The sequence below is a fragment of the Nothoprocta perdicaria genome, unplaced genomic scaffold (assembly GCF_003342845.1).
Source record: "Nothoprocta perdicaria isolate Ctin4 unplaced genomic scaffold, notPer1 scaffold_39, whole genome shotgun sequence".
Lineage (NCBI taxonomy): Eukaryota > Metazoa > Chordata > Aves > Tinamiformes > Tinamidae > Nothoprocta > Nothoprocta perdicaria.
Genome location: NW_020455632.1, coordinates 5,145,082 through 5,170,202, shown reverse-complemented (window position 1 = coordinate 5,170,202; position 25,121 = coordinate 5,145,082). Strand labels below are relative to the sequence as shown.

General features: G+C 39.5%; 1 protein-coding gene across 1 annotated transcript; it reads left to right on the top strand.

Annotated features, from left to right (window-relative positions):
- The first annotated feature begins 4,187 nt into the window (after positions 1-4,187).
- Positions 4,188-23,741, top strand: VSNL1 (visinin like 1). Its single transcript, XM_026044889.1, has 4 exons — positions 4,188-4,350; positions 21,093-21,147; positions 21,702-22,017; positions 22,964-23,741. The coding sequence occupies exons 1-4, from the start codon at positions 4,188-4,190 to the stop codon at positions 23,159-23,161; spliced, it is 732 nt and encodes a 243-aa protein (XP_025900674.1). The 3' UTR covers positions 23,162-23,741.
- The last annotated feature ends 1,380 nt before the right edge of the window (positions 23,742-25,121 follow it).

The following is a 25,121-nucleotide window of genomic DNA, read 5'->3' as shown; positions in this document are numbered from 1 at the left end:
TGTGTGGGAATAGTTTTTTTTTTTTTTTTTTTTTTTTTTTGCTTTTGGTGACACAACAGTCTATAGCAAAACTTGACTGTTTCCTGCTGTGAAAATCAAGAAATCAAGAAATCAAGAATGTGGTTTGACTTACACTGCAGAGGAGGTCTGTACAGTGGACCAAAATGTACCTCCTGTCCCCGAGGGAGATGAACAAAATGTGCCTAGCATCATGCGTGGTATACACCACCACCATCTAGTGGTTTCCTTTTAACTTGATGGATAGCTGCTATACTGCAATTAAGCAGAATTAGTCGGGAAATTGGGGAAACTCTAATCTGTGATTGTTCTGTTTGTTTATTTAAGGAAGATATTCATAGAACAACACATCTGATTCTGTTGATAAGTCTGTCTCTGTTTACTAGCTGGAGCGGCTGTTTGAATGATCAGTGCAGAACTTGGACAATTCTAAAATGAAATGAGAAAGAAAACCACTTTTTATAAAAATTACTGAATGCAAAATACTTGGAAATAAGCTTCTTCTGTGAGACACACTTTCAAAATCAAGTGAAGCAGCTTTAAAAGGAGAACATTAAAAAAATGTGTCTTTTTTGGCATATTTCTTATGTTTTCATTTTATGGTTATTGAACAGATAAACTAACACTGGTAGATTTGAGAAAGAAGGATTTAAAGTCATCATCTTTAAGCTATCCTATTCAGGTACACGTTTGGTTTGTCATTTTTGCAAACGAATATCTTCAAATAAATTACCTAGTGCATGTAAAAATCCTGTGCTTTATATAATAGCATCAGGAGTGTGTTGTTCAAGGCTTAATCCAGTATATCCATGCAGAAAGTCTGTGAGGTCACTCTGGTTATAAAAGATGCGATTCAACTCATTTAACATTTGACATGTTGGAGTTTATGTCTAAATAATATAGTGGGCACCTCCACCAGTGACCTACTGAAATAGCAATTCATCCAACCTCTTCTGAGCATCCTGTTTTACGATAGGTCAGTCTCCTGTTGGAGATCTTCAGTCTCTGTCCAGTCTCTGTCCAGGAACTCTGATAAGTGTACTGGGTGAGATACCTGGTTTCAGGACAGGTAAGTGAAATGAGTCTTATGCAAAATAATAAAGACACAGTTATCAGAGAAGAGATATCACTGTTTGCTTTTCAGAGTCCAATTGAATATGTAAAAAGAAGCAAACTTTTATTGAAAAAAATTTTTTTTTCATTAGCAGTTGTTTCTTTAAACATCAAAACCAGTTGCTCTCTGATCTGCAGATGGGGTGATCTGTCTTCCAGGTTATAGAGATTATGTCTTGTTTCACGTACTGATGTGAATGATGGATGTTTTACATGGGCTTCAGGGATTCTTGAAGCCTTTCTCTTATTCTAAATAAAAGGTTTGGAAAGGCAGCAGAGAGGAATTCTGTTTCTCCTCTGTGTCTGGAAGACTGTTTATTCAGCTTGTGTGAATAAGAACTTCATTCTCACCTCTGCTCTCCCCACACCGTGGTCTTGGTGGGTACTGCTTGGAGCAGCCTAGATCYGGGATACCTTGTGTGTGTCTGCAAGGATAAGAGCAATGTGGCCACTTTGGCTCTTGCCCCTTTCCATGGGATCCTCTGTGACCCACTCCAGGGCTGTAGTGGGTGTCTTAGTGTATGTAGTAGATTCTTCTGTGGACCAAGGTGTGAAAACTGGAGAGACCCAAGTGGGGAAAGCACAATGTTAATGTCTTCTTYTGTGTTGTTTGCTTACTATCTCATATAAGATTAGTCTGAGAGCTCCTTCTTTGCCTCTCTTTCCCTGTTTTGATCTGCACTCAGCCTTCCTCACCCTGCCGCATGCTTTCATCTGTCTGTCTCCTGATCTACTRGCCCTGGCCATTGTACTGCCCTTATTGAAAATATTAGAGAGAAACCATGGGTCAGTGTAAACTGGTGTCACCCTAATGCTTTAGTGGAAGCATCAGCTGGGGATCTGTCCCATCATTCAAGGCAGGAGAATTTCCACAGCTTTGAACTGTTTTTTTTTTTCCCTGTTCTTTATCCACAGATCCTCACAAGATTTATTACCCTTGAGATAGCTCAAGTGGACACTAATAGAAAATGATTTTTTTTTTTGCAAGAGAGTGGAGGCCCAATCAGTGTCCAGCCGGTCTTTGACCTTCCTACTTAGGCATTTTAGCAGCATTACTGGTTCTGCAGATATGTTTTATTTTGCAGATACGATTGGCAATTAGACCAAGGCCAGGACCACCACCTCACACCATGTCAGCTACCAGACAGCTGTCAAGTATTAATGAGAAGAGTTTGCTACAATCAGAGCTGGATTAAAACTGCTGACCTACATGTGAAAGACTTTGTATCTCATTATCTGCAGCTCTTCACCCCAGATTTATTTGAAATTTAATACTGTTTTCTGTTTTGTACTTATTAATGATGTTGGCTGACTTCTGCCTGCTTCTGAATATTCAGTGAAGTGTCTGAGGATCAATATTCTATGGACCTCTCTTGCACTGCACAATTTTTACCCATCCTCATTTTAATTTTTAACTGGGATTGACCTTAAGAGACCTGGAAACTTGATAATAACCCAGGAGTAAGAAGCTCAAAGCCTTTTACATCTAGGTCACTACTAATAATCCAGTGGTGGTCATTAGAGCACTGATTAGAGCATACATCAGCTGTTTAGCAGCTGATGTAGGTTCTTTCAGTCCCATCCCTTGTGATCACAAAATAAAATTTGCTTTCACTTTTTTGATACTTTCTTAGACTGCAATAGGTACTTGTCTGATTAAGTGCAAAGCATTCAGTAAACTGCATGGTGACTGCAGTCATTCCCATGAAATGCCAACCAAATAAAGATCAGGTGTTAGAAACTTAAGATGTTCAAGGCTACCAGTACAGTTGAGATGCTGCCTTGCCATGTGCTTCCATTTTCAGGGAAGATTGTTGATRTGAAGGCCATGAAGAAAGCCTGCAGCTGCTGTATGTTTTCAGGGAAAACTGCATATTGAAGAATAAAGGTTCTAGGCAAGGATCCAAAGCAAGGACCTTGCCAGAGTTCAGTCTGCTTTTTAATCCACTCGCATACAAATTTTCCAGAGTGGTTCAGCAATTCACACGATCCCACTCCAACTCTTGGAGAAAGCAAATGAGACACACAATACACATGTGTAAGAGAGAAATTGCTGTGCTCAGGGTACTGCATAGGTTTTGCTAGTTAAAAAATACTGCAAAGGAACAGAGAAATGCTTTAAATTCTGTCATGCTTTGGCAAGAAGATGGATTTTATTGGCAGTGAGATTCTCTCCCCAAATGGCAATGCATAATTCAGTTTGTGGTTCAGTTAGTTCTATTGAAACTTTGTCTTTTTTTTTTTTTTTTTTCTGCTGTCAAAATACACTTAGAACAAAATCTTCAAGTGGAAGACAGGAAAGATTAAATTGTTCTTCTCTTTTGAAGTTAACCTGCAAGGAAACATTAGTGAAAGGGTCTTCTGCAGGTCTGTGCCATAGCCTAAGTGTATGTACTCCCAAAACAAGAGGACCACAGGCCTACAGCATCATTGTACAAGCTGAGGGGAATCTTCTTCATGATATCCTCAGTGTTTCCAGTGTCCATCTCCATGAAAATGGCCAGTACATTCAGTGCTACTGAGCCCTGCCAATTTGCTGGAGGTCATTTGGATCCTGCCTAGCTTTTGGCAGCCTAGAAACATCAGAGTATGTTAGACACAGGGGTAGTGTGAAACCAGCACTCAAGCTTGGAGGTTTCTAATTGGAGTTTCATGCTTCATTGTCTACTTCATCTCTGGACAATCTTTATTAAGTAAAGCTGAAAGCATGGCTTCAAAAGTACAATGTAAGTCAAGGAATGATGTGGTCTTAAAACATGGATGACGAAGGAAATGGTTGGGACCTGTTTGGAAACGTAACAGACCAGAAAAAAAAAAAAAAGAAAAAAAAGAAAAAAAAAAGAAAACCACTTCTCAGCTCATTGTTTGACCTGGCATTTGTTTCTAATGCTTAAAAACAAAAACCACTCTTTCCATGGAGAATCTGGAAGAGGATTTGATTTACAAACCAAGATCTCACCTGCTTTACATGGAAAAGCCTAATTCCTAGGCTTTTCAGAGCAGCCAGAAATTGCCGTGCCCTCCCACAAGAACGCTCTGGTTGCTGTCATGGCTCCATGGCTGTAGAAGAGAGCAGCCAAGCCAACTCTTTCCAGGGTCTGAAATGCAAAATCCGCTGGCTCTCACAGCTGTGTCTGGGTTTCTGGGGAGTGCTACGTGCCTGCATACCACACAGTGTGCACATGGTTAGACTGCCGCCTCCTCATGTCTACGTGCTGTGTAAGTAATGAAGCAATGAGCTTTGCACCTTTTGGTGTCCACGCAAACTATGTTGTACATGTGTGGTAGCCAATTACCTGGGAATTTSAGTTTTCCTGCTTAAAACAATTATTCTAGGCTGCTTTCCACCCCAAAAATGGGCCCCAAAAGGATTTTAAGGTGATAGGAAAGTTGCAAAATTGGTAGAGTTGCATGTGAGTTTTTTATGTATCATCATTCAAATTCAATTGTTTTTATTACCTGGCTTTGCAGGTACTGCAGTGTCCACCACTGTGAGCAGACTGTGGGATTAGACTAATGCTAGCAAAGCACTTTGGGGTCACTTCTATCTCTGCAGGTGTAAGAGCAGCTCTTATTAAAATTGAAAACCTGTTATTAACCACACATTTTATGAATTGGTATAGCTGGCTAAACCTACAGATTGTTGCTTTCCCTGAGGCAGCAGATCCTTTGATATCTGTGAAGGGAAACACACAAAATAGTTTGTTGTGGCTATAAAATGTACTCTGTCCTCTTGTGAAAACCCAGTCAGCTGCAGTATAGCGATAGGAATAGCCAAGGGTACATTTCAGTTCAAAAGTCAACATGTTCTGCCACTCTGTATAAATATAACATAGGTCAGTTGTTGCTTCAGAGTGACATCTCTGAGGGAGTGCACTCGTAGGACAACAGCATCAAATCTTTTCCTATTTATGTAATCAGGATAGGGAGAAAAAAATAAAAACAAAACAAAACAAAAAGAAAAACCAACTTATTTCCCTTGGCTCTGCAGTCATTCTGTATTCCAATCACTTCATCAGCTTGCTAAGTCGTACAGTCACAGTGTCAATGTGACAGCCTAACTCATATTTCAGCTTCATGACAAGTTTCAAACACATGATATCGTGACCTCAAACTTGCATCACATTCAAGTTTTCAGTGCCACACTATCACTTTCACTGTCATTTTATGTCAGTGGGTAGAATAGCATGTTAYATACTACAGATATTTATGAATTTTACTGGGAATTCAGTGGGGCTCAAATTAGTAATTCTCAAAAGGCTATAGGTAGGTCATCAATCAAGAGAACATGAGGAAATAACCCTTCATATTTCACATGKGAATTAAAATCGTCTGAGCTATTCATGTATTCAGTATATAGTCATGCAAGCCTTCATATCCAAACACATAATGGGATGGAGGCACTGAATTGAGAGGTGCCTATCTAAGTTAAACTGATTAGCTAGGCTATCCATGGAGTCACTAGGGAGAGTCAGACACCTCTACCTGCTATTATATGTCTGTCTTGRGATAGAGATATCATCCCATCAAGACGCAGCATCTGTTTCCGCTGATAAAAGAGAAGAAAACAGTGAACTCAGACTTGATGGTTGACTGTTAAACAACATCTGACAAACCATTTAAATGAATTAGAATTACCTTGCAAAAATGTTTTTTATCTTTTTTTTTTTTTTTTTCCCCAGCAAGCAGTGCTATCAGAGCTATCGAGTTCATATATTCAGTATATTCACAGCTGACAAACATAGGTATCTCTGTTCAGTTTAGATATCAGGATGGTCCATTGCTGAGTGGCAGTCAGAAATCTAAGTGACTAAGAGAAATAGGAAATATTTTTTCTATTTCATTGTGATTTTAGTTTTTTTTTTTCTTTTTGGTACGGTGGGGAGGGGAGAGTGTAGTGAAAGAAGTACTGATATTTAGATCCCCAGACAAGAGCTAGAAAAGATTAAGACCATTTCTTCTACCAATAGGGTTTTACCTGAACTTTGATGGTTTTCATCATCAACATGCCTGAAATTTGATGGTTTTCATCATCAACAACTGGGATAGCTGGAAAAATCTACCTTCTGCTGTGCTTGCTTTGAGTATGCTCTCATCATTCCTCAAATAAAAAGAGCCCAAGCCTGGACTCAGGGAGTCTTCAACGGGCAGACTTCTATGAAAACCCCTTGAGCTCTGGTAGCTTCCTCTGTGTTGCTGATCTGCTTAGACTGTAGTGGGACAGACTGAGCTGTTTCAGACAGACAGACTCTTTCTGATGCATGTGGAAGAAAGGAAGAACAGAGCTAGCTCAGCAAGCAGTACTTGTTAACATCTTCAGAGACTGAATTCCCTGACTGGTTTGCTGAAGGTCTTTGCCTGGATAGTATTGTCATCCTTAGATATTTGCTGTCACTAAGGTAATCCTCAAAGAAATTTGTCAGACACCTTTACAAGGAAGGCTGATTGCATCCTCATTTAATAACATGCTACCACATCTCTRTAAAAATCGCAGGCTTTGAAAAGAACTTCCTGTCCCATTTTATGGGAGCATGAACTCTAAAACTGACAAAATGCCAGCTCTGCTGTGTATTAAATAAGATGCCACGTGAAGTTTCTGCGAAAGCCAGTTGCATTCTGGAGACAGGTYCTTTAACACAGTGGTTGTTGCTGAGTGCCTCGATAGATTATGTCTGAAGCCTTTAGAGATTGACAGATCTTTGACCATCACAAATAATCTCTAAGCCAGGAATGTGGAAAAAAGCAATGCAATAGGAGGACAAATCCAGAAAAGTCCACATGCTGAAGAAGATGTCTACTTGTTATTTTTGTGTTAATGGCAGCTGATCTAGATGAAGCTTTATCAGGTTACCGTCATCTTGTTGGCTTTGATTTTTTATTTGAGAATTTAATACTTTGTGAGAATTAATTTTCATCCAGGATAAAATGTGATAAAATGTGTGAAATGCATGGGCTTACTGTTACCAGAAGTAACAAATCCCTACAGAGCATTATATCCATCAATTCATAGAGGAGCTGTAAAATGACTAGAAGATGTCAGGTACTGGGCCATATCTCCCAGCTGTAAATTGTAAAAGGGCATTTGAGGAATGGGCATTGCCAAGAGCAGTGATCCTGAGAGGATCCCTCTTGGCAAGCACAAACCAGCATCCTCTGGCAAGCGTAACAGTTTGGTCATGTTACTGTTACACCATTCATGTTGATAGGGTTTTTTTTAATTATTATTCATCTTTATTGACTCTGAGATCTGCTGCTGTCATTAGATAAAAAGCTACCTTATTGAAAGCCATGTATCCACCTTCCAATTCCTACCCCAATACTGATCTTTTCCGCTCTTCTTATTGTTACCGTATTTTGTATGTTCGTTAAAGATTGAGAAGCTGCTATTGTTTCTTCAAGAAAGCCTACCACCTGATTTTTTAACATGTTTACCAGAATATTTGGGGGAAAAAGTCTATTACTCATATCCGTTACTGAGTGTGGAAAAGCAACAATTTTTTTCCCAATATGAGCTAGTTACCATAATTATACTGCTGGGCAATTCAAATTGCATCAGCCTATGCTTCAAGCATATTTTTGAGCTAATGTTTATTAATGATAAACTTTGATTTGATGCATTCTTCTAAATATGCTTTGCTGTGTCTATGAATTGTCTTGTATGTTGCTTTTTGCAAGTGGATTTAGTTGGATTTACCAGTTCTTACATAATTTTTTAGTTGAAGGGAAAAATCCATATGGATCTGATTTAGAAGCATTTGGAAAATTGCATTCAGCGCTGTACAGAAGACATTAATATTACATTTGTCATTTCTAGAATTTTATGTACAGATAGAGTGCTATGGATATCTTCATCTGTCCTAGTGCACAGAGAGTAGTTTAATCAGAAGGAGAACATGTAACTACACTAAGTCTGTGTGATAAATGAAGCATCAAGGAATCAACATCAGAGAAGTGTGTTATCTAAGTGCCTTTTATTGTTTCTTCTTTTCAGCTGAATCCTAAATTATGTTATTGAAACGTTAGTCATTATACTGAAGTCAAATAGCGGACACAATGAGATGTCCTGATGATGGAAGTGTAGACATGGATAGAAACTTTCCAAAGGATGTATATTGATGTACATTTTGGGGTATATTTTGTTCGTGTTTTTAAAGATCATTTTTACTTAAAAGTTAATTTATTCTCTGCAGCTTTTAAAAATTTATTTTATCATTTTGTATGGCAGTTTAAGGCAGATCTTATTGCGTTTTAGAGGTAAATCATTTGTAGACTGAGCATATCAATAATTATAAGATCTTAAAGGGCCTGAGTTCATTCACCAATTTATCCATATCAAAAGAAGCTGTTTACTGTAGCTTTCTACCCCAGTGTAGTGTGTGTGTAGTGGTCATTTTCTTATGGCAAAATTTTAAAGATATGATGTGGTTAGGGATTTGAGTTACATAAGAAAGTCACTTCATTTCTTCTGACATCCAGCAGGCAGATGCAAGAGAAAAGGGCAGTCCTGCCTCTCACTTTCAGTACTTTTAATCAACAAACAGCATGCTTGGTTTTGTTCTAATACATTTACAGATTTCTCTAAAGTGGGCTCTTGTGGACCTGTTTAATACCTGGCAGAGTGGATAAAACCCTAGAAAACCTGTGGAATGTGATAATAGAAAAAGTTACTGTACTGAGGAAATAGAATCTGTGGGGTAATTTTCCTCCTCTGTACATCCAGTTCATTTAAATTAATCTCATAGATGGAAGTCTGCATCCCTTAGATCTTACTGGAACTGAAGAGATAAAACTGTGAAGAAGTATAATTTGCAGGATGATACTATCTTTTTTAGCTGGCCAGTTGCCTAAAAAACAGAAGCCTTTTGGAAATGTCTAGTACTGAGAATCGCTAGTATCAATATCCTTCACTGGCTGGTGATTTCATTCACTGCTAGCACTGCACTGAGGGGATAGCACCTCTGTACAAACACAGAGATTCATTTGGCCCACAGAGAGTTTTCTTTCTTCTTTCTATAGATGTGAGAGTACATACTATACGCTGAGAATTTTCCCCTTGCACCTTTTGCACTGGGAATGAGAACATAAAGCTCTTTTATAACTTGACACACATTCTTTTGAAAGCCTTTGTTCAAGGACCTCTGCCCTTGGGGAGTTGATCTGTAGACTAGTAGACCAGGGGGCCATGTACCCAAAAACTGTCACTATTTGGAAACCTGTTGTTCACTGTAGGCCTAGCCATATGTGTTCTTAATTCCCAAGCGAAGATACAAGTCTGTATCATTCCCTTCTCCTTTCCCATCCTTAGGAAAGTCCATTGAATTCATGCTGGAAAGAAGAGTCATCCAGGCTCCTTACACTGACTTTTCCTCTTCTTTCTCTCTTTCTCTTTGTCATGCTCTAGTTATTATTCAAATTATTATTCTAGTTATTATTCAAATGCTATGTGGGCAAAATTGCTATACATCATGACTACAAATAACAACAGTATTAGGATTAATCCATCCCATTGGTGCACTCCCTCTCAAAACATGCCTGGAAAGATCCTTTTCAAGAGAATGCCGATAATTTAAAGATTTGTATAAAATTGGCTTATACGTTTTCACAAAATGTTTTTAGGAGATGGCCTGGATGTCTTCTTACACAGCATTTAAAAGTTAAAATTTTAAAACTACGTTAAAAGTCCTTTTTTGATACTGACTCCTATAAGAACGGAACTGGAAGGGCTGCAGATGATGAATCTCCTAAGTAGTGCTGTACAAAATGTTCAAAAGGAAACCTAAAAACATAGCTACTTGAAGCAGCCTTACAAAAGAAAGGCTTTGAGATAGGTCTTGCAGCAGTTAGAAATGTGGGTCTATTTCCATTTTGAAGTGATTGGAAACTTCATTTTAGGACAGTTCCTCTGTGAGTTGTCGAATTGCTTTCAAACTCAGTTCTGAAAGTAAAAGTCAATAGGATATGCCTCAGGCTAAAGGGAAAAAAAGATGTTGCCAACTCATTGGACACCAGGCYGTTATCTGTTATACTAAATATTGCTACCATCCTTTTTGTCTCTCAGGACCTCAGGGTCCTTTCCTTTGCCTTCTGCCTTCCCCCTGTTATTCTTCATTGAGAGCAGCCCCGCAGAGAGGGACCTGGGTGTCATGGTGGACGACAAGTTGACCATGAGGCAGCAGTGTGCCCTGGTGGCCAAGAAGGCCAACGGGATCCTGGGGTGCATTAAGAAGAGCGTCTCCAGCAGGTCGAGGGAAGTGATCATCCCCCTCTACTCAGCCCTGGTGAGGCCACATCTGGAGTACTGTGTCCAGTTCTGGGCTCTCCTGTACAAGAGGGGTGTGGAGCTCCTGGAGAGAGTCCAGTGCAGGGCTACAAGGATGATCAGAGGCCTGGAACATCTGCCCTAGGAGCAAAGGCTGAGAGAGCTGGGCCTGTTCAGCCTGGAGAAGAGRAGGCTGAGGGGGGACCTGATCAGCGTTTATAAATACCTCAAGGGAGGGAGGGAGGAGGAGGGGGGCGGCCTCTTTTCAGTGGTGGGCAGGGATAGGACTAGAGGAAATGGCTTCAAACTGAAGCATCGGAAGTTCCACAGGAACTTAAGGAAGCATTTCTTCACTGTGAGGGTGACAAAGCACTGGAACAGGCTGCCCAGAGAGGTTGTGGAGTCTCCTTCTTTGGAGATCTTTAAAACCCGCTTGGATGCAGCCCTGTGCCACGTGCTCTAGGTGACCCTGTGTGTGCAGGGGAGTTGGACTCGATGACCTCTGAGGTCCCTTCCAACCTTCGGCATTCTATGATTCCATGATTCTATGAAACTTTATTCCTTATTTTATTAGTTCCCATCAGGTATGGATTTGTGTGCCAGGGGCACATGGAGGACAGGTATTCAGGTTCTCCAAGCAAAGAGGCATCAGGATTTGCCCATGTGGGTTCCTGTGTGGGTTCTCTTATGTAGTCAGCTCCAAGTAACATTAACTCCAGTAACTCAGGCATTATTAAACATTTTGGGTACAAAACGAAAAATAACCATTCCCAGTTGATCTTCTAGGACTAGTTGAGTACAGAGAAACAAAGATGTGGTTTATGTGCACACATAACAGCTGGGCATGGATCTCAGGACTGTGGCTATAGTCCCATTATTAAGTCTATGGTCCTTTGGGGACTTACATGTGTTGGGACCTACGCTAGATGTGTGTGTCTGGAGATCCAGGCTGGGATTTTCATTTTGTAGCCTATGATGCAACTAGCAGCAAGGCACACTAGCTTGGTGGGCAGTTAGCCCGTTCTCTTTTTTCTCTTGGACTGCATGATGCCTTTCTCAACAAGCCAGGTTTCTTCCTGGTGCTCATAGTATCCTACCGCTTTCATCTTTCCTAATCCTTTGGTCTTTCATGACCTCAGGTTTTATTCTCCTTCACCAACTTGAAAGTTTTACATACTGTTCTCCTGCCAAAGGTGATGTGAGCTGGAGAAGATATTTGAGGCCGACAGTTCCCAGCTCTCTGTAGTGAGCCGTGCTTATTGATGATTCTCTCTAGAAAGCAACACTCTTTGTTAGTAACTCATGAATTAACAGGTTTTGCATTTAGTATCAAGCAAAGGACATCAGTCGCTGATTTTGTAGATTAGCACTCACTGAATGATGCTTGGAAACAGCCTTCTTGTTATTCGAGCCTTGGGATCTCAAGGCTCAGATGCACAACTCTCCAGTCCTCTCAGCCACAGATTTCCCAGCTCTTTTCCTTTTTCATTGCAGTTCTGCTTTTGCAGTACTCGATGATGATAACTCCATGCTCTGTAAGAATTTTAGGAGGGTGTGTTGCTTAAAGTTCTTGAGGCAGTCAGATATTTTAAAACAAGAATCTTTTTTTGCAGTTTCATCTATATATTCGTAAGATGATTACATCAAACCTCAGTGACTTGTATTTCAAATCCCCTTTCAGCTAGAAATAACATTTACTGTTGCTTCTATAGTCCTGTTCCTTTGGGAAATTTACCCCAAGGACTTTGATAACACAGCAGGCACAACATTCAACACTGAACCTTCAGGGTCAAAACTCACTAGAAAGATTAAGCCTTTTTCAGAATTAAAAAGAGGTCAGCTGATCTTTAAGGGGAAAGAAAAAAAAAGAAAAAAGAACTGTCCCAGATCAGTGTGTATCCTCCATCTGGTATGTTCCCAGATTCCTAAAGAGATAACATGGTGTCAAGAAAAAGGATGTTGTAATTAGGCTGGGGCATAGCTATAGCCCAGCGGGATCCTGACATTGTTATAACTGTGCTATCACTGACCTTGGGGTAGAGGAAGACTGTGCCAAAATTAAAATAAATAAAGTGTTCTAGTGCTGTTGCTGCTTAGGGAAGATCAAAGAGAAATAACATTTAATCACCCCTAGTCCTAGCATAATGCACTAGTAATACTAATTGTTTTGACGATGATTCTCTCTCAAGATTTTTGTTAGTACTGGGTAATAACTGATCTGCTAGTGTATTGTCCTATAGCACTACCGCAGCTCAATTAAGTTTCTTGTTCAAATCTAATCAGAGGAAAGCTGAAATTGAAAATCGATTCATTTCCTGCTTGTTAATGACTAATTCTCCACAAATGTGAATACAGAGATTAATTCTTTAAGTTGAAAGTTTTTTTTAGAGGTAGACCCTGGTAGGTAGCTATTTGAGAAGAGGAAGTGTGATTTGCTTCTTCTCATCCCTCTTCTTCAAACACCTTAGCACATGTTGACTATAGCTTATGATATAATACAGGCTTTGCTTTGTCAGGTTCTTTGGTGTCGTGTGCCTGTTCTCTGATCTCTTAGCCCAACCTTATCTAACACACTACAAGGAAGTGGTGTSCAAGGTCCAGGAATCCAAGGTCATCTCCTGAATTCTTACAAATATATTCTTTAAATGCTTTGACCAAGTATTTCTGCAGTGGCTCAAAACTTCTTCAAAACAGAGTGATTTAAGCCAATTACGAGAATAATGTAAGAACAAATTCCTATCTTTGGAGGTCTGGGAAAGACTCCGACATATCTCGGATATTGCTTCCACCTGAACAAGTTGTAAATTTTCCCACTGAAGGGGAGAAGTTAGAATTTTTAGCTTTTTAAAGTATTTCTTTTCTCTGTGAGAGGACTAACAGCTGTTTAAAAGCCTCCCGTGTGCCTGTGCATGCATACACATTCACAGCATTAAAGCTACTGAATAGAGACATAAGTAGTAAACATCTATGAGCTTGGGCAATTCTCACCAGTTCTTGCTAGTTATATGACTCCCACTGCTACAGTAGCTGAAATAGTGGCAGTCTTTTATTGTGTTTATCTGAGCAGTGTGACTCTCAGGTGGGGACATATCGCCAATTTACACAAGGAAAACTGGGGCCTGAATCTGAAAAGTCATTTAGACTCTCATTTTTGGTGGTAGTTGCAATCGTACTTACAGCGGCTCAGGGACTTTCTCAACCCAACCCTCAGCTGCCTCTGAAATCTGTAGGCTTTGGAGGTACATCTAGTTGTGAATGCTGCCCAGCTGCAAATCTGCTCTCCTGGACCAAGCTTCTAGCCTGGGTATTTCTAATAGCAAGGTCTTGTACTACAAGTATGCTTAGAAAACAGATCTGCTGGACTCTGCATCCACTGGAGCCAAAGGCCTGCCATGTTAACCAAGGAGTTAGCTCTGGGATAGGGGAATTTTTTGTTTATAAGGACACATCTGAGGTCAGTCACTAGAAACTATTTTTTTTTCAGCCTTTCCTAAATTCTCATCTCACAAAGAGTCTTTACAACAGTATTTTGTTCTCCTCATGTCCTTTTCTGAGACTCATGAGATCCATTTCTCTCTCTCTCTCTCTCTCTCTCTCTCTCTCTCTTTTTTAATCTTTCTTGCACTGGAACCAATATTTTATTTCTGATGTCTCTTTCAATTTGCTTTGCTGCGGATAATACCTTGTTGCTCTGTGCTGTGCAGCAATAGCAATGAATTGTGTCAGTGTTGAAAGGTTCAGGTCCAAATCCTGTCAGCCTGGAGCTCAGATTCATGTGTACTGATCCCTTGTAATCCTGGGGGGTAATCTCTTCCATGATACTCAGCAAAACATAATCAGACTCTTATTTTTGGCTGACTGTGAAGAAGAGCATGACTGTAAGCCTCGGAAGGAGTCTGGTCTGTAGCACCCATGCAGACTCGTGGTACCAAATTGTGGTATTGCACATGTAGACCCTGCGTTTTTCTGCTGGGAGAGCACTGGACATTTTGTGTATGTAAAGCACTATAAAAAGGGTAGTATTCATCCAGAAAATGGCCTTCCTTTTCTCAAATATCTATCAGGGATTTATATATTTGGAGTGTGAGGTGTGTTGATACATATATGATAAGTTGGAGAAGGTAATAAACATTCATATGTTGAATGGGAGAGCAAGGAGAGGAAATGAGACCCTGTTTAATACTTAATAGAAGTAGAAATAAGAAGAATGTAAAATAAATCTGATTTCTGAACTGACATTTTCCAGCAGGACAGCTAATATTAGCAGATTTGTTTGAGGAAAGCCCTTGGAAGTCCTGAACAAACATGGATTGCCTTAGGATACTGGAAGACCTGAGCATTGGCTACGTAGGAGATTCCTCAGTACCCCTTGTCACTCCTGTCCCTTTGTGGGTTTTGCCTTGATTGTCYAAATGCCTTTGAGAATCTATAGTTGAGAAACTGCATCTGGATATGTTCCAGTTCATTAAAGATCTCATCCAATGAATGGCTACTGAGGAAAACCTTTGACAGAACTGAAAACATGGAAACGAAATGCTTTCAAATCTAGCACTACCACAGATCCAGTTCAAACCCAGTTGAGGTAAGAAGAGTATTTGCAAAGGCACAGGTACTGATATATTGTGTTTAATATCATTGCATTTATGATACAGTTGGGAGGACAGGAGAATTATGAAAACTACCTGATTTAAAGCAGTTTTCAAAATATGTTTACTGGAGAAAGGTTAAAATCCCAAATCTTCTGTCTCTTAAATGACTTCATCAGACACCAATTTGCTTTAAAAAAAAAAAAAAAAGGTTTGCTTTATTTCTACCCTCTTTATTATTAGCTCATGCAAGTGTTTCCCTGTCTAGAAAGTCTTAATTCCCTCATCCATAATGTGCCATAGACAGAGCCTCTTCATGAACTGCCAGTTTGATTCCTCTGAGACAGTGAAGGGAAGTAAGTCCAAAGTTTCGACATACAAGCTGAGACCTTTAAGAAGGAGAAATGCATTGTATTCTCCTTCTGCTGTGATTCTGGAAAACCTGTTTTGTAGGCAAACTTGCTGAACCAAATGTTTAGAGAAGATAACTAGGAAAAGGCTTAGTTTGGTAATTATGATAAGGTCTAGAAGGAAAGGAAGGCCTTGGAAAGACTTCTTCAATGATAATAGCTTAACTTAATGATCCTTGTACTACCTCTACGCTCAGTCAAGAGAGAAGTTTCTCTGAAATGTGGTTCAGAGCAGAAACCTAATTTGATTGCTTCAGACTGCTCTTTGGAGAAGTCTCTCCGTCTTTCTCCATGGGCTGATGGGTGATGCCCCATACCAGTGCCATGGCACTACTGTGGTTTTCCCACCTCACACCCATTGCTGCTGCACAGCCCTTGTCATTCTTCTCGCCCTTRGAGGGATACTCTGTGCCAAGGCCCTCCACTCCAGGCATGGGCATGGAGAAGGACACAGCCATTCACTTAAATTACTCTGGAGAGTAAGGTGAGATTCAACATGAATAAGAATGGCAGATTTTGCCATTGATTCTTCATTCATGCATTCTCCAGAAGTCTTTAAAATTAGTCTTTATCTGCTTTAAAAGTGAATCTGTACTGATGCCTGCCCTTGAACAGTGTCTTCTCAAGGTAGTTAAATCTCTTCCAAAAGGATACAGGTGCTTATTGTACCATTTATGAAAGCGGACTTTTCTTTTTCTGCAGCATCTTCTTCTGCTTCTCTGGTTATGCTCTTGTTAAATTAGTTTTCAGTTTTACACAGAAAGATGCTGGCACTCAGAGGCTGCACCACCCCTGTCCACCCTGGAGGCACAACTGGCATGACCTTCCCTAAGGATGGGACCAATCTGAGCTCACAAATTTCTTCCAGGTATCCTGCCTTAATGCATGAAACAGAAGAGTACAGATCTGTTGTTACATTTTTTTTTCTCCAGAGGAAGGAATTAAAAAGTAATCTTTCTTGTTTCACGGTCTCTGTRTTCACACCTGAAAGAGCTGGCAGGAACCCAGGGCTTTGTCCTCATGAAGCGCAGCCACCAGCTCTGGAATCATTACAAACATCCCCTTCAGGGACCAAAATACTGCTGGAGCTTCATCTCATGCTGGAAATATCCATAGCATTCATACATTGTCATTTCAAACAGAATTAAAGCTATGGCTCTGTAGAGTGGGAGAGTGTTCATGTGATTGAGCTTTAAATGGTAACACTGACATATGGAGCTAATGATAAACCTGAACTCTGCAATTGCATCCCTCCACAGAAATCTGCACAGAGCTGCTACTGTAGCTGGTGACAAATTGCGCTTCAGAAGACTTCTCATTGTTGGTACAATGGGATTTGACTAGCGCTGCAATGGCTGGGTTCAAATTTGAAATTTTTACAAAAAAAAAAAAAAAAAAAAAACTTGCCCTCATCTTCTTCCAGAAGCCAGATTTTCTGATTCTTAAAGTACAAATTTTCTCTATTTAGGAAGGTAAATTTTCTCTATTTAGGAAGGCTTTTTCTGTCTTCTTCAAGCCTAGGACAATATCCATAAATAACCTCCAACTCCATGCAGGCAGCTTTACCTCTAATCAGTGTGACCAAAGGGCCACCTGGGTAGATATAGGCAGTGTTCAGATTTCTGCATAATAATGTAATTTTCTCCATCTTATAAGAGAGATCCCCTTTTAGTATAGAAGTATCTCAGACTTCTTAAAATGATCCCTGATTAATAGAACGTCCTTCAGGCCTCTCTGTAGGGCCTGAGGAATGGAGGCCTCTCCRCTTCTCCGCCAAGTCTCAAAGAGAGACCATTTATTTTTGGACTGCTGTTCCTGGAGAATTTGGAGTGATACTTTGTGTGTGTATTGCTTTAGTCTTCAGGTTTATGTGGGCTTTTTAACAACCTTCTCCCGCAGGTGATCTAAGTAGTGATATAAAGTTGTCCATGACCAATACCTCTTCAAAGGTAGCAGAAGCCTTACATCTCTGCAGCTAAGCACTCCAGATGTTTGATCTGTTCCCTAAGTTTTAAATTATGCACATCTTGTTGAAGCTATTTACTTAATAGTCTTATTCCATTAACTTTGAAAAAGCCCAGGATAGACAGAAAGAGCTTCAAGAAGCATTCCAGGTGGCAGGACCCTTCAAGACTTCTTTTTCCCCAGCTTTTCTTAACATAATAAGGAGGATATTCTTTCCCCTTAATCCTTCTCTAGTTGCCAGATACATGTAGAGATGACACCTCCTTCCTTCACACACCAGTAATTTGTCTGCTAAGTGACTTCTTAATCTAGCTAGTGAGAAAAAGCACAGCCTAGGAAAGAGATGAGAGTAGACAGGCAGAAACAAGTAAATGGGCCGTGTTTGGTCTGCACTCGTGGATTGCAAGTATCTATAAAAAAGCCCAGACAGGTATAGTTTGCTTTGATTGCTTTGACAAGAGAGGAAATGCAGGATCCAGTGCAGATGTGTACAGCAAGCATGCGCTTTCAGTGGTGCCATCGCACAGAAGGGACCTGGTTGCTTTAGTATGTAAGTAAGTTGAGCACCTGGGTTATGGTTTCCAGAGGAGGCTGAAGAACGTGCGGAATTGCCCAGCTTCTGTGCTTGGTTTTGAAGCAGCCACTCAGCCCATGCCAGAGCAGCAGACGAGTTTGGTTAAACCACTATCGTATTCCATAATGATGGAAAACACCCAAACGGGTGTTTCTGTCTTCCAGTGATCACTATCTTCTGTTTTCACTTGGCTGAGACTAGTTTTGAAGCAGGAAACAGTCAGTGCCTTTATGGAAAACAGGCCTTCATGCCTTCCTATATTTTAATCATAAAATAATGTTTTACCAGAGCTGGCCTCTTCTGCTCTGTAATTAGTTTTATTTTTACTCCATTTCTTATTTATGAATCATTTTAGAACCAGACAATGGAAGCTTTCAAATAGCTTTTTAAACAAGTTTTGACAATGTTTTCCTTTTTTGTTATAGTTGTCCTGAGATAAAAATAATAGGAATTGCGAGGCACAGACCAGAAAAGAGCATCCTCTAGGGAAGAGTACCTTCAGTCCCTGAAGGGCTTTTTACTGTATTTGTTCCCCAGAGGAAGGCAAATGGAAAAAATAATAATGAAAAAGACATCAGTTCCATTCATTCACTTGAGCARGCTGCTAATACCAGAGTTCACCTCTGAAAAGTGATATTGCCTTTCTCAGCTCAAAAGGAAACAAACAAACAAAAAAATGTTGGCTTGTATATGATGAAAAATGAGGAGAGTATTTTTCTTCCATGTATTATGTGAGGTTACTGCCATAAGGTTGTTACGGGAGRGAGACACTGCTTGCTTGGTAATGATACCTACTTACCCAAGAATAATTTTAAAATGGTCTTTGGTACCTCCAGGCCCTGATTCCTCCTGAAACTTCCTTTGGTTCTCAAGCTCTTGGGTATTTCTGCATGATTGCAACTTCCTGGTCATTTTTGTAGGTGAACAGTTTCCTGGTATTTTCATTCTTTGGTTCCCTTACTGTATTTATAYGAGTTCACAGTCTGAATCACAGAAAAATAACATCTAAATAAGTTTTTATTATCTAGGTAGCAAAAAGGAAGATCACATTTTGATGTGATCTCGATAACTAGCTGTTTTACTTTTATTTGTAGAGGCTGCAAAGTGACAGTGAACTTTGCCTCAATGATGTGGAGAAGAGTATATATCTATATATCCACATACAAAATTAAACAACATCTGTGCTGACATCTGCAGTTGATACAATAGTTGGAGGGGTAATGTAKATAAAGAGGAGAAAGCAGTGAGCAGGATTTTGATAGCCTTCAAATAGTGTTCAAAGTTTGAATATCATTCAAATTCTTTTGTTCTAATACAATCAAATGTTGAATTGTAAGACCTAAGAGATTCTCCTTCTATGGTWTTACAAAAGACTAAGATTTTCACCAGAAAAGCAACTTAGTGAGGTCTGGTAGCTGCAGCTGGTAGCTGTAATTCTGTGGGAGGAGAATCCATGTATCTTTGCGTATGCTTGTGAGCCCATATTACAGAATCCAAAAATTTTAAAAGGTCAAGAAGTGAAAAGTACAGAGAAGAGCCGCATCAGTACCTGGAGGTACTTACAGCTCTATCAGTTCAAATTATCAAAAAAGAAATGTAGGTTGACTTGTGCACAGTCACATAAAGTACATTTTCTGAAGGGGATGATTCTAAAGGACTCTTCAGCTATTGCAGAAAGAGTGCAGAACTAGAGGTTGTATGCTGACCCAGAAAAAGAGAGTGCAACTTTAATTGTGAAATACCCTTGAAAGGGGTATATATCTCTCTTGACCATGATTTATGTCTTCCTGAAAAGATAGTTGGAAGTGAAAGGAGTGTATCTGATCCCCTTCTGGTTTGGGATTCTACAGAGCAGTGATAATACGGAGATTAGTAATCCTCTGGAGGGTTAGTCCACACCAGGGCACTACTCTGAAATGATGAAGGTGGACCAAATTTAATCATGGTTGCTCACTTCTGAAGGGGAAGAGGAAGATTTCATAGCAGCTAGATTTTTTTCTGAACCAGGGAAAAGATGATGATGATGATGACGATGATGACGATGATGAYGATGATGATTATATATCTACAATTACGCATGAACAGCAACATAAGAGTCACTCAGAATTGTGTCTGAAAAGTCACTGCAAAGAAGCAGTTTAGAGGAGGAGTTTAGTGGCCTCTGAAATCGTGTTTGTGGCTATGACTTTTTTTGGCCATGAATTTGTTGCAAGTTGTTGTGCACTTTTTTCAGGCAGCACAGTATCCAAGAGGCCATTTGGCCTCCTCAAAAAGGAAAAGCAGAGATGGCAGATCCCTGACTTGCCACGTTTTGCATCTGTGCTTGATCAGTCTCCTAGCACTGCCCTTTTCTGTATGGGCTGTAATAGCCTTTATGAAATCTTTCAGGAACTCGTTGAACTGCTTGCAGAGTTTACCACAGCAGGAAAGAGACTGTTGTTAAAGCTCAGAACTGGGCAACAGGRAAGTGCAAAAAGGAGACACATTTCTTAGGCTGCTGCTTAAGTGTTTGCTTCGTATTTGTGTGTTATTAAACACAGTATTTAACAAGACGCAGGAAAAAGAAAGGATGGCACTCAAACTGGCAGTAGTGCATATTTATATTTTATGAGCATAAAAATCTCCATTAAATTGTGATGGAAATATAGATACATAGTTATGAATTACATTTTTTATATTCTTTACTCTAATGGAATTTCAGCATTAAAACTCCCTTTTTTAGAAATGTGTTTCCTTGAATCTGGGCCACATAAAAACAACTACCATTTCTAGAGGAGAGAGGGAAAAAATACCTACTACACATTAGCAGCATTTAAAATATTTTATTATGATGCAATCAATTGCAATTTTCTCTGATAATATTAAGCACAAACAGCACAAACCTGTGTTCTTTGGTTGAATCTTAGCTTTCATCTTATGCACTTGTATTTTGTACATTGGCAAAAGAGAACATATGTTCCTGATTTTTCATGGTATGAGGGTTTTTTTTTTTCTTTTAATAAATAGTTATATAACACAAAGCCCACACAGCCATTTGGCTGCATCAATTAAGGAAAAAAAAATCTCTTAAAATTTACCTCTGTTGCTGTGTTTGATGGAGAATAGAAGGCAGCACATAAAAACAGTTGTAAATTTAACTGTTCCTCTGCATGAGTTTCTCTTTTCAGACATCCCCTTCAAAGTAGCTCAAAATGGAGGGCAAAGGAGACCGAAAGATCCCAAGTTAGGCTGTAGCCCCTTTGCATTTTCTTCAGGGCTCTGTACTACCCCAAGCAGCGTTTTGAGCACTGAGCAGAGTTTGATCATCCCAGTTTGTCGTGTGTCAGAAATTACTTGTTTCAAAGAAATGAAAGGCCATGRAAGGGAGTGCAAAAGCAAGCCCAGGATGATGCTTAAGCTGGGGGGAGCTTTGCTCGTCTCTTAAAATGTCATAATCTAATGATGGGATTGAATTTATACCACCCAATTGAATTTTCAGCTGGAACATAAAAGCTTTTTTCAGTAAAACAAATTTCCTCTGAAAGTTGCTSTGAAAACATGAAATGTAACTTCATGTTCTATACTATATTTATTGTTCTTATGTTCCACTGCCGTTAGGTAGAATCTCTCATTTGTATCTACCTTTATTTTAAGGTTCATCTTCTTCAACTAGTTTTGCAGAGAACATACTTTTAGCATGAAATATATCTATAACAGTGCTTGCTGTAAAATGAGACATTTTAATGGAAATAACGTTTAATAGAGTTCTACGTTTCGATTGTTGAATTTATTAAAAGGTGTGTTTTCAGTTTTCATGGACCACAGCCTCCCTTCAGGCAGGTGCCCAGCTTGCTTCCTTGCGCTGCCCTCGGCACCGTGTCTTGTTTTGCCTTGCAGTTCTTTCCCTACGGGGATGCCTCCAAGTTTGCCCAGCACGCCTTCCGAACCTTCGACAAGAACGGAGACGGAACCATCGACTTCAGAGAGTTCATTTGTGCACTCTCCATCACCTCAAGAGGCAGTTTTGAGCAAAAACTAAACTGGGCCTTCAACATGTACGACCTGGATGGCGATGGTAAAATTACAAGAGTGGAAATGCTGGAAATTATAGAGGTGAGGTCAATATGACGCACAAACCAACACGTATTACTGTTTCTGTAGGAAAAAAATAAGTTGACTGCTTGTTCACGTACACGTAAAGCCTTTAAACACACAAGAGGCTGTRTGCACATCATTTATTTATCATTAAACAATTGCAACACAGAGACTCATCTCAGTGACTCTTGCCTAAGCACTACAAGCAAACACCCTTGCAACAGATATGTAATCTGAGAATTGCAAAGATCACGTGCCCCTATAAGCTTTTAAATATCAAGGGGTAAATGTTTCCTGATGAACAGATTAACCGTAAGAACAGTACAGCAAAGGATTTACACAGCCCATCTGAAAATCATTTGCCACCCGTGAAATTACTGTTTTGTAGCTCAAGCTGCATGCAGCCTTATTGGAGATTAACTTCAGATGATTGCAGAAATTTACAGTGACAAACAACCCACTTGCGTTTTAAGTGAGCTCGTGCAGATGGGCACTAAGATTTAAGATTGCCCCAGTACAGTCAAAGAATAAAGTTTGCTTCAGTCATCTGTTGGATACTGGCCCCAGTGGTTAATACCAGATTTTGTCCACATGTGCGCACAGAAAGCTTCTGAAAAGAGATGCCTTTTAAAGCTGATTATTCAGAATTTATGTAAAATCTTTCAATGGGGTGACTTAAATCTAAGTAAACACTTGATCTAAAGAACAGATTACAATAGAAATTCATTCCTATGTGCAAAGCACAACCGTTTTAAAAAGCCTGTATTTGAAGGGAAAAAAAAGTGAAACCCTTATTCCTCCTTGCTTTAAGTAAGCAGATATGGGATTCCAAAAGAAAAAAATCCATAGGGAAACTGACACTCACTTGACTGTTGAAACTCAATCCCAGCATTTGATCACATCAATACAGTGATTAARTATGAGAGCTAACTTTCATAATCTTCTGTTTGGCTTCTCTCTCAAGGCCATCTACAAAATGGTGGGCACCGTAATAATGATGAAAATGAACGAGGATGGCCTGACACCCGAGCAGCGGGTAGACAAGATTTTCAGCAAGATGGATAAGAACAAAGACGACCAGATCACACTGGATGAATTCAAAGAGGCTGCAAAGAGCGATCCTTCCATCGTATTACTGCTGCAGTGTGACATTCAGAAATGAGCTTGCGTCCAAGGCATCATAGACTGCACAGAAGTTTAAATGTTCCATTCGGTTTGCAGCTATTTCCACACACACACAGACACAGACACACACACACACACACACACACACGAATTTGCTTGGACTACCTACCTATAAATGGACTTGCTTCTTGTGTTTGAAACACTTGTGTGCATGAGAATGTCATTTGCTAAAGAATTTTAAAAGTATATATTATAAAAAAACAAACTGCCACAATGTGACGTGTGCAATGTCATTTCATAGCCACCCCATTCCTCTGAAGCCTGTGCAGCAGTCCTGTGCTGCCGTGAATTATATTATTTATTGTTCATGTTTTACTGATGCTAGCTCTGTGTCYTCTAGACTGAGTAATGTTAGTGACACTGAATTCCCACGGTAATGTTAACTGTTTATTATGAGCCATGTCACCATTCTGCTGTAAAGTAGTACTGGACAGAGGGGAAGCGGCCCTCAGTGCTTTAGTCTGATCCACACATGTGCTTGTATTGTCAGTGGAGATAAATGTACTTCATTTGCATGCCTTTTAGGTTTGCCTTAATTCTTACCTCATTTGCATCCCTTCAATCTGGAAAGAGCTATGTCAGAGGAATGCAGTATAAACAAATCCCGCTAAAATGCTCCCTTTAATGAAAAGTATATATAAATATATATATAATGTTCAAAATATTGTTTTATTGGAAGTTTAAAGGTTTTATTGAAAGTGTATTGATCTTTGCCTGAATTTTCAAAAGCTTCCACAGAGGTTGCAATATATATGTCCCAAAATAAATTTATAATATTTGACCTTTTCCCCTAATTCTTATTTCATGTCTTCAGGGCAATGGTGGGAGGGGGAGAGGGGAAGAGGGAATGGGAAAAAGGAAGCAAGGGAAAAAAATCTCTTACAACATTTCACTATTGGGAAAAAATGTATTTTCTATGAAAGCATAAGGAAACTTCTTTGCATTCACTCATTATAAAGTCAGAAATATAAAATCAAATGTTATACTACTTATGTTTGGCAACAGAGCAGCTGCTTATCCTCAACAATGTTGATGCTAAGGTTTAACAGTATACCTGCTATACCTGTGCTTACATAACTTTTAAAGGTAGTTGTAGGTCAAATGCAATTTATTTGCTTGGCCTAAGCCCAATCTTTTAATGCTTTTCCCTCATTAAGTGAAAGCCTTTTCTCCCACTATATGATATTAAACTAYCACATTTTACTATGAAGAGATAGCTTGTACAAAGACATTATTGAAAGAGAAATTAATCCTAAACTATGAGTACTGAGAACAGAAATTTGAGAGACCCACCTTCCTCATCCTTCTCCTCCTCCACGCTGCAGCACATCCATCGAGTTCTGCTCTATTCACTGGCAAGTAGAAGTTCTGGGAAAACCTTGGGAAAACCTTTGGAAGCAACAGATGGCAAAGAGCGCAGATAAAAATACTTCCTCTAGCAGGTTTCCCAATTGTTTTAAACAAAGTCCTTTGCAAGCAGGATTACAAAACAAAAAGTCCTAGAATATTGCATGCTGATATTTTTTATCTGCCTTATGAAGAAACCAGGGAGTTCCACCAGCCAGAGAGACAGGTCATTCTCCATATTCTCCAATCTAAAAGTGAAGGGGTTTTACATGTTCTGTCAGACACCTCCAAAAGGGGGTTAGGCAAGATTTTTTTTTTTTTTAAAAAATACCAGTTTATAACACATAGCTTTCCTTCTTAATTCTTACTTTATATCTTCAGCATAGTAGTTGTGGGGAGAGGGAAAGAAAAAAAGGTTTCAATCTTTCTTTTTACCAAAATTTTATTTAGACTGGACAGGTACAATTCTTAAGTAYAGCACTTTGCTAATTGAGAATATTCAGTTGTAAATTAAAGACATATTCTGAAAAAGCAAGGGATTTCTGCATAGCTATGCTTTAGGTGCAGAAATGACTATAGTTTCAATTCAG

What these genes read in the sequence shown, in the direction of transcription:
- VSNL1 (XM_026044889.1), top strand. Translation starts at nt 4,188, where the DNA reads ATGGCTGTAGAAGAGAGCAGCCAAGCCAACTCTTTCCAGGGTCTGAAA. An exon ending in AGGAGACCGAAAGATCCCAA is followed by an intron (nt 21,148 to 21,701) that starts GTTAGGCTGTAG and finishes ATTTATTAAAAG; the next exon opens with GTGTGTTTTCAGTTTTCATG. An exon ending in AAATGCTGGAAATTATAGAG is followed by an intron (nt 22,018 to 22,963) that starts GTGAGGTCAATA and finishes TTCTCTCTCAAG; the next exon opens with GCCATCTACAAAATGGTGGG.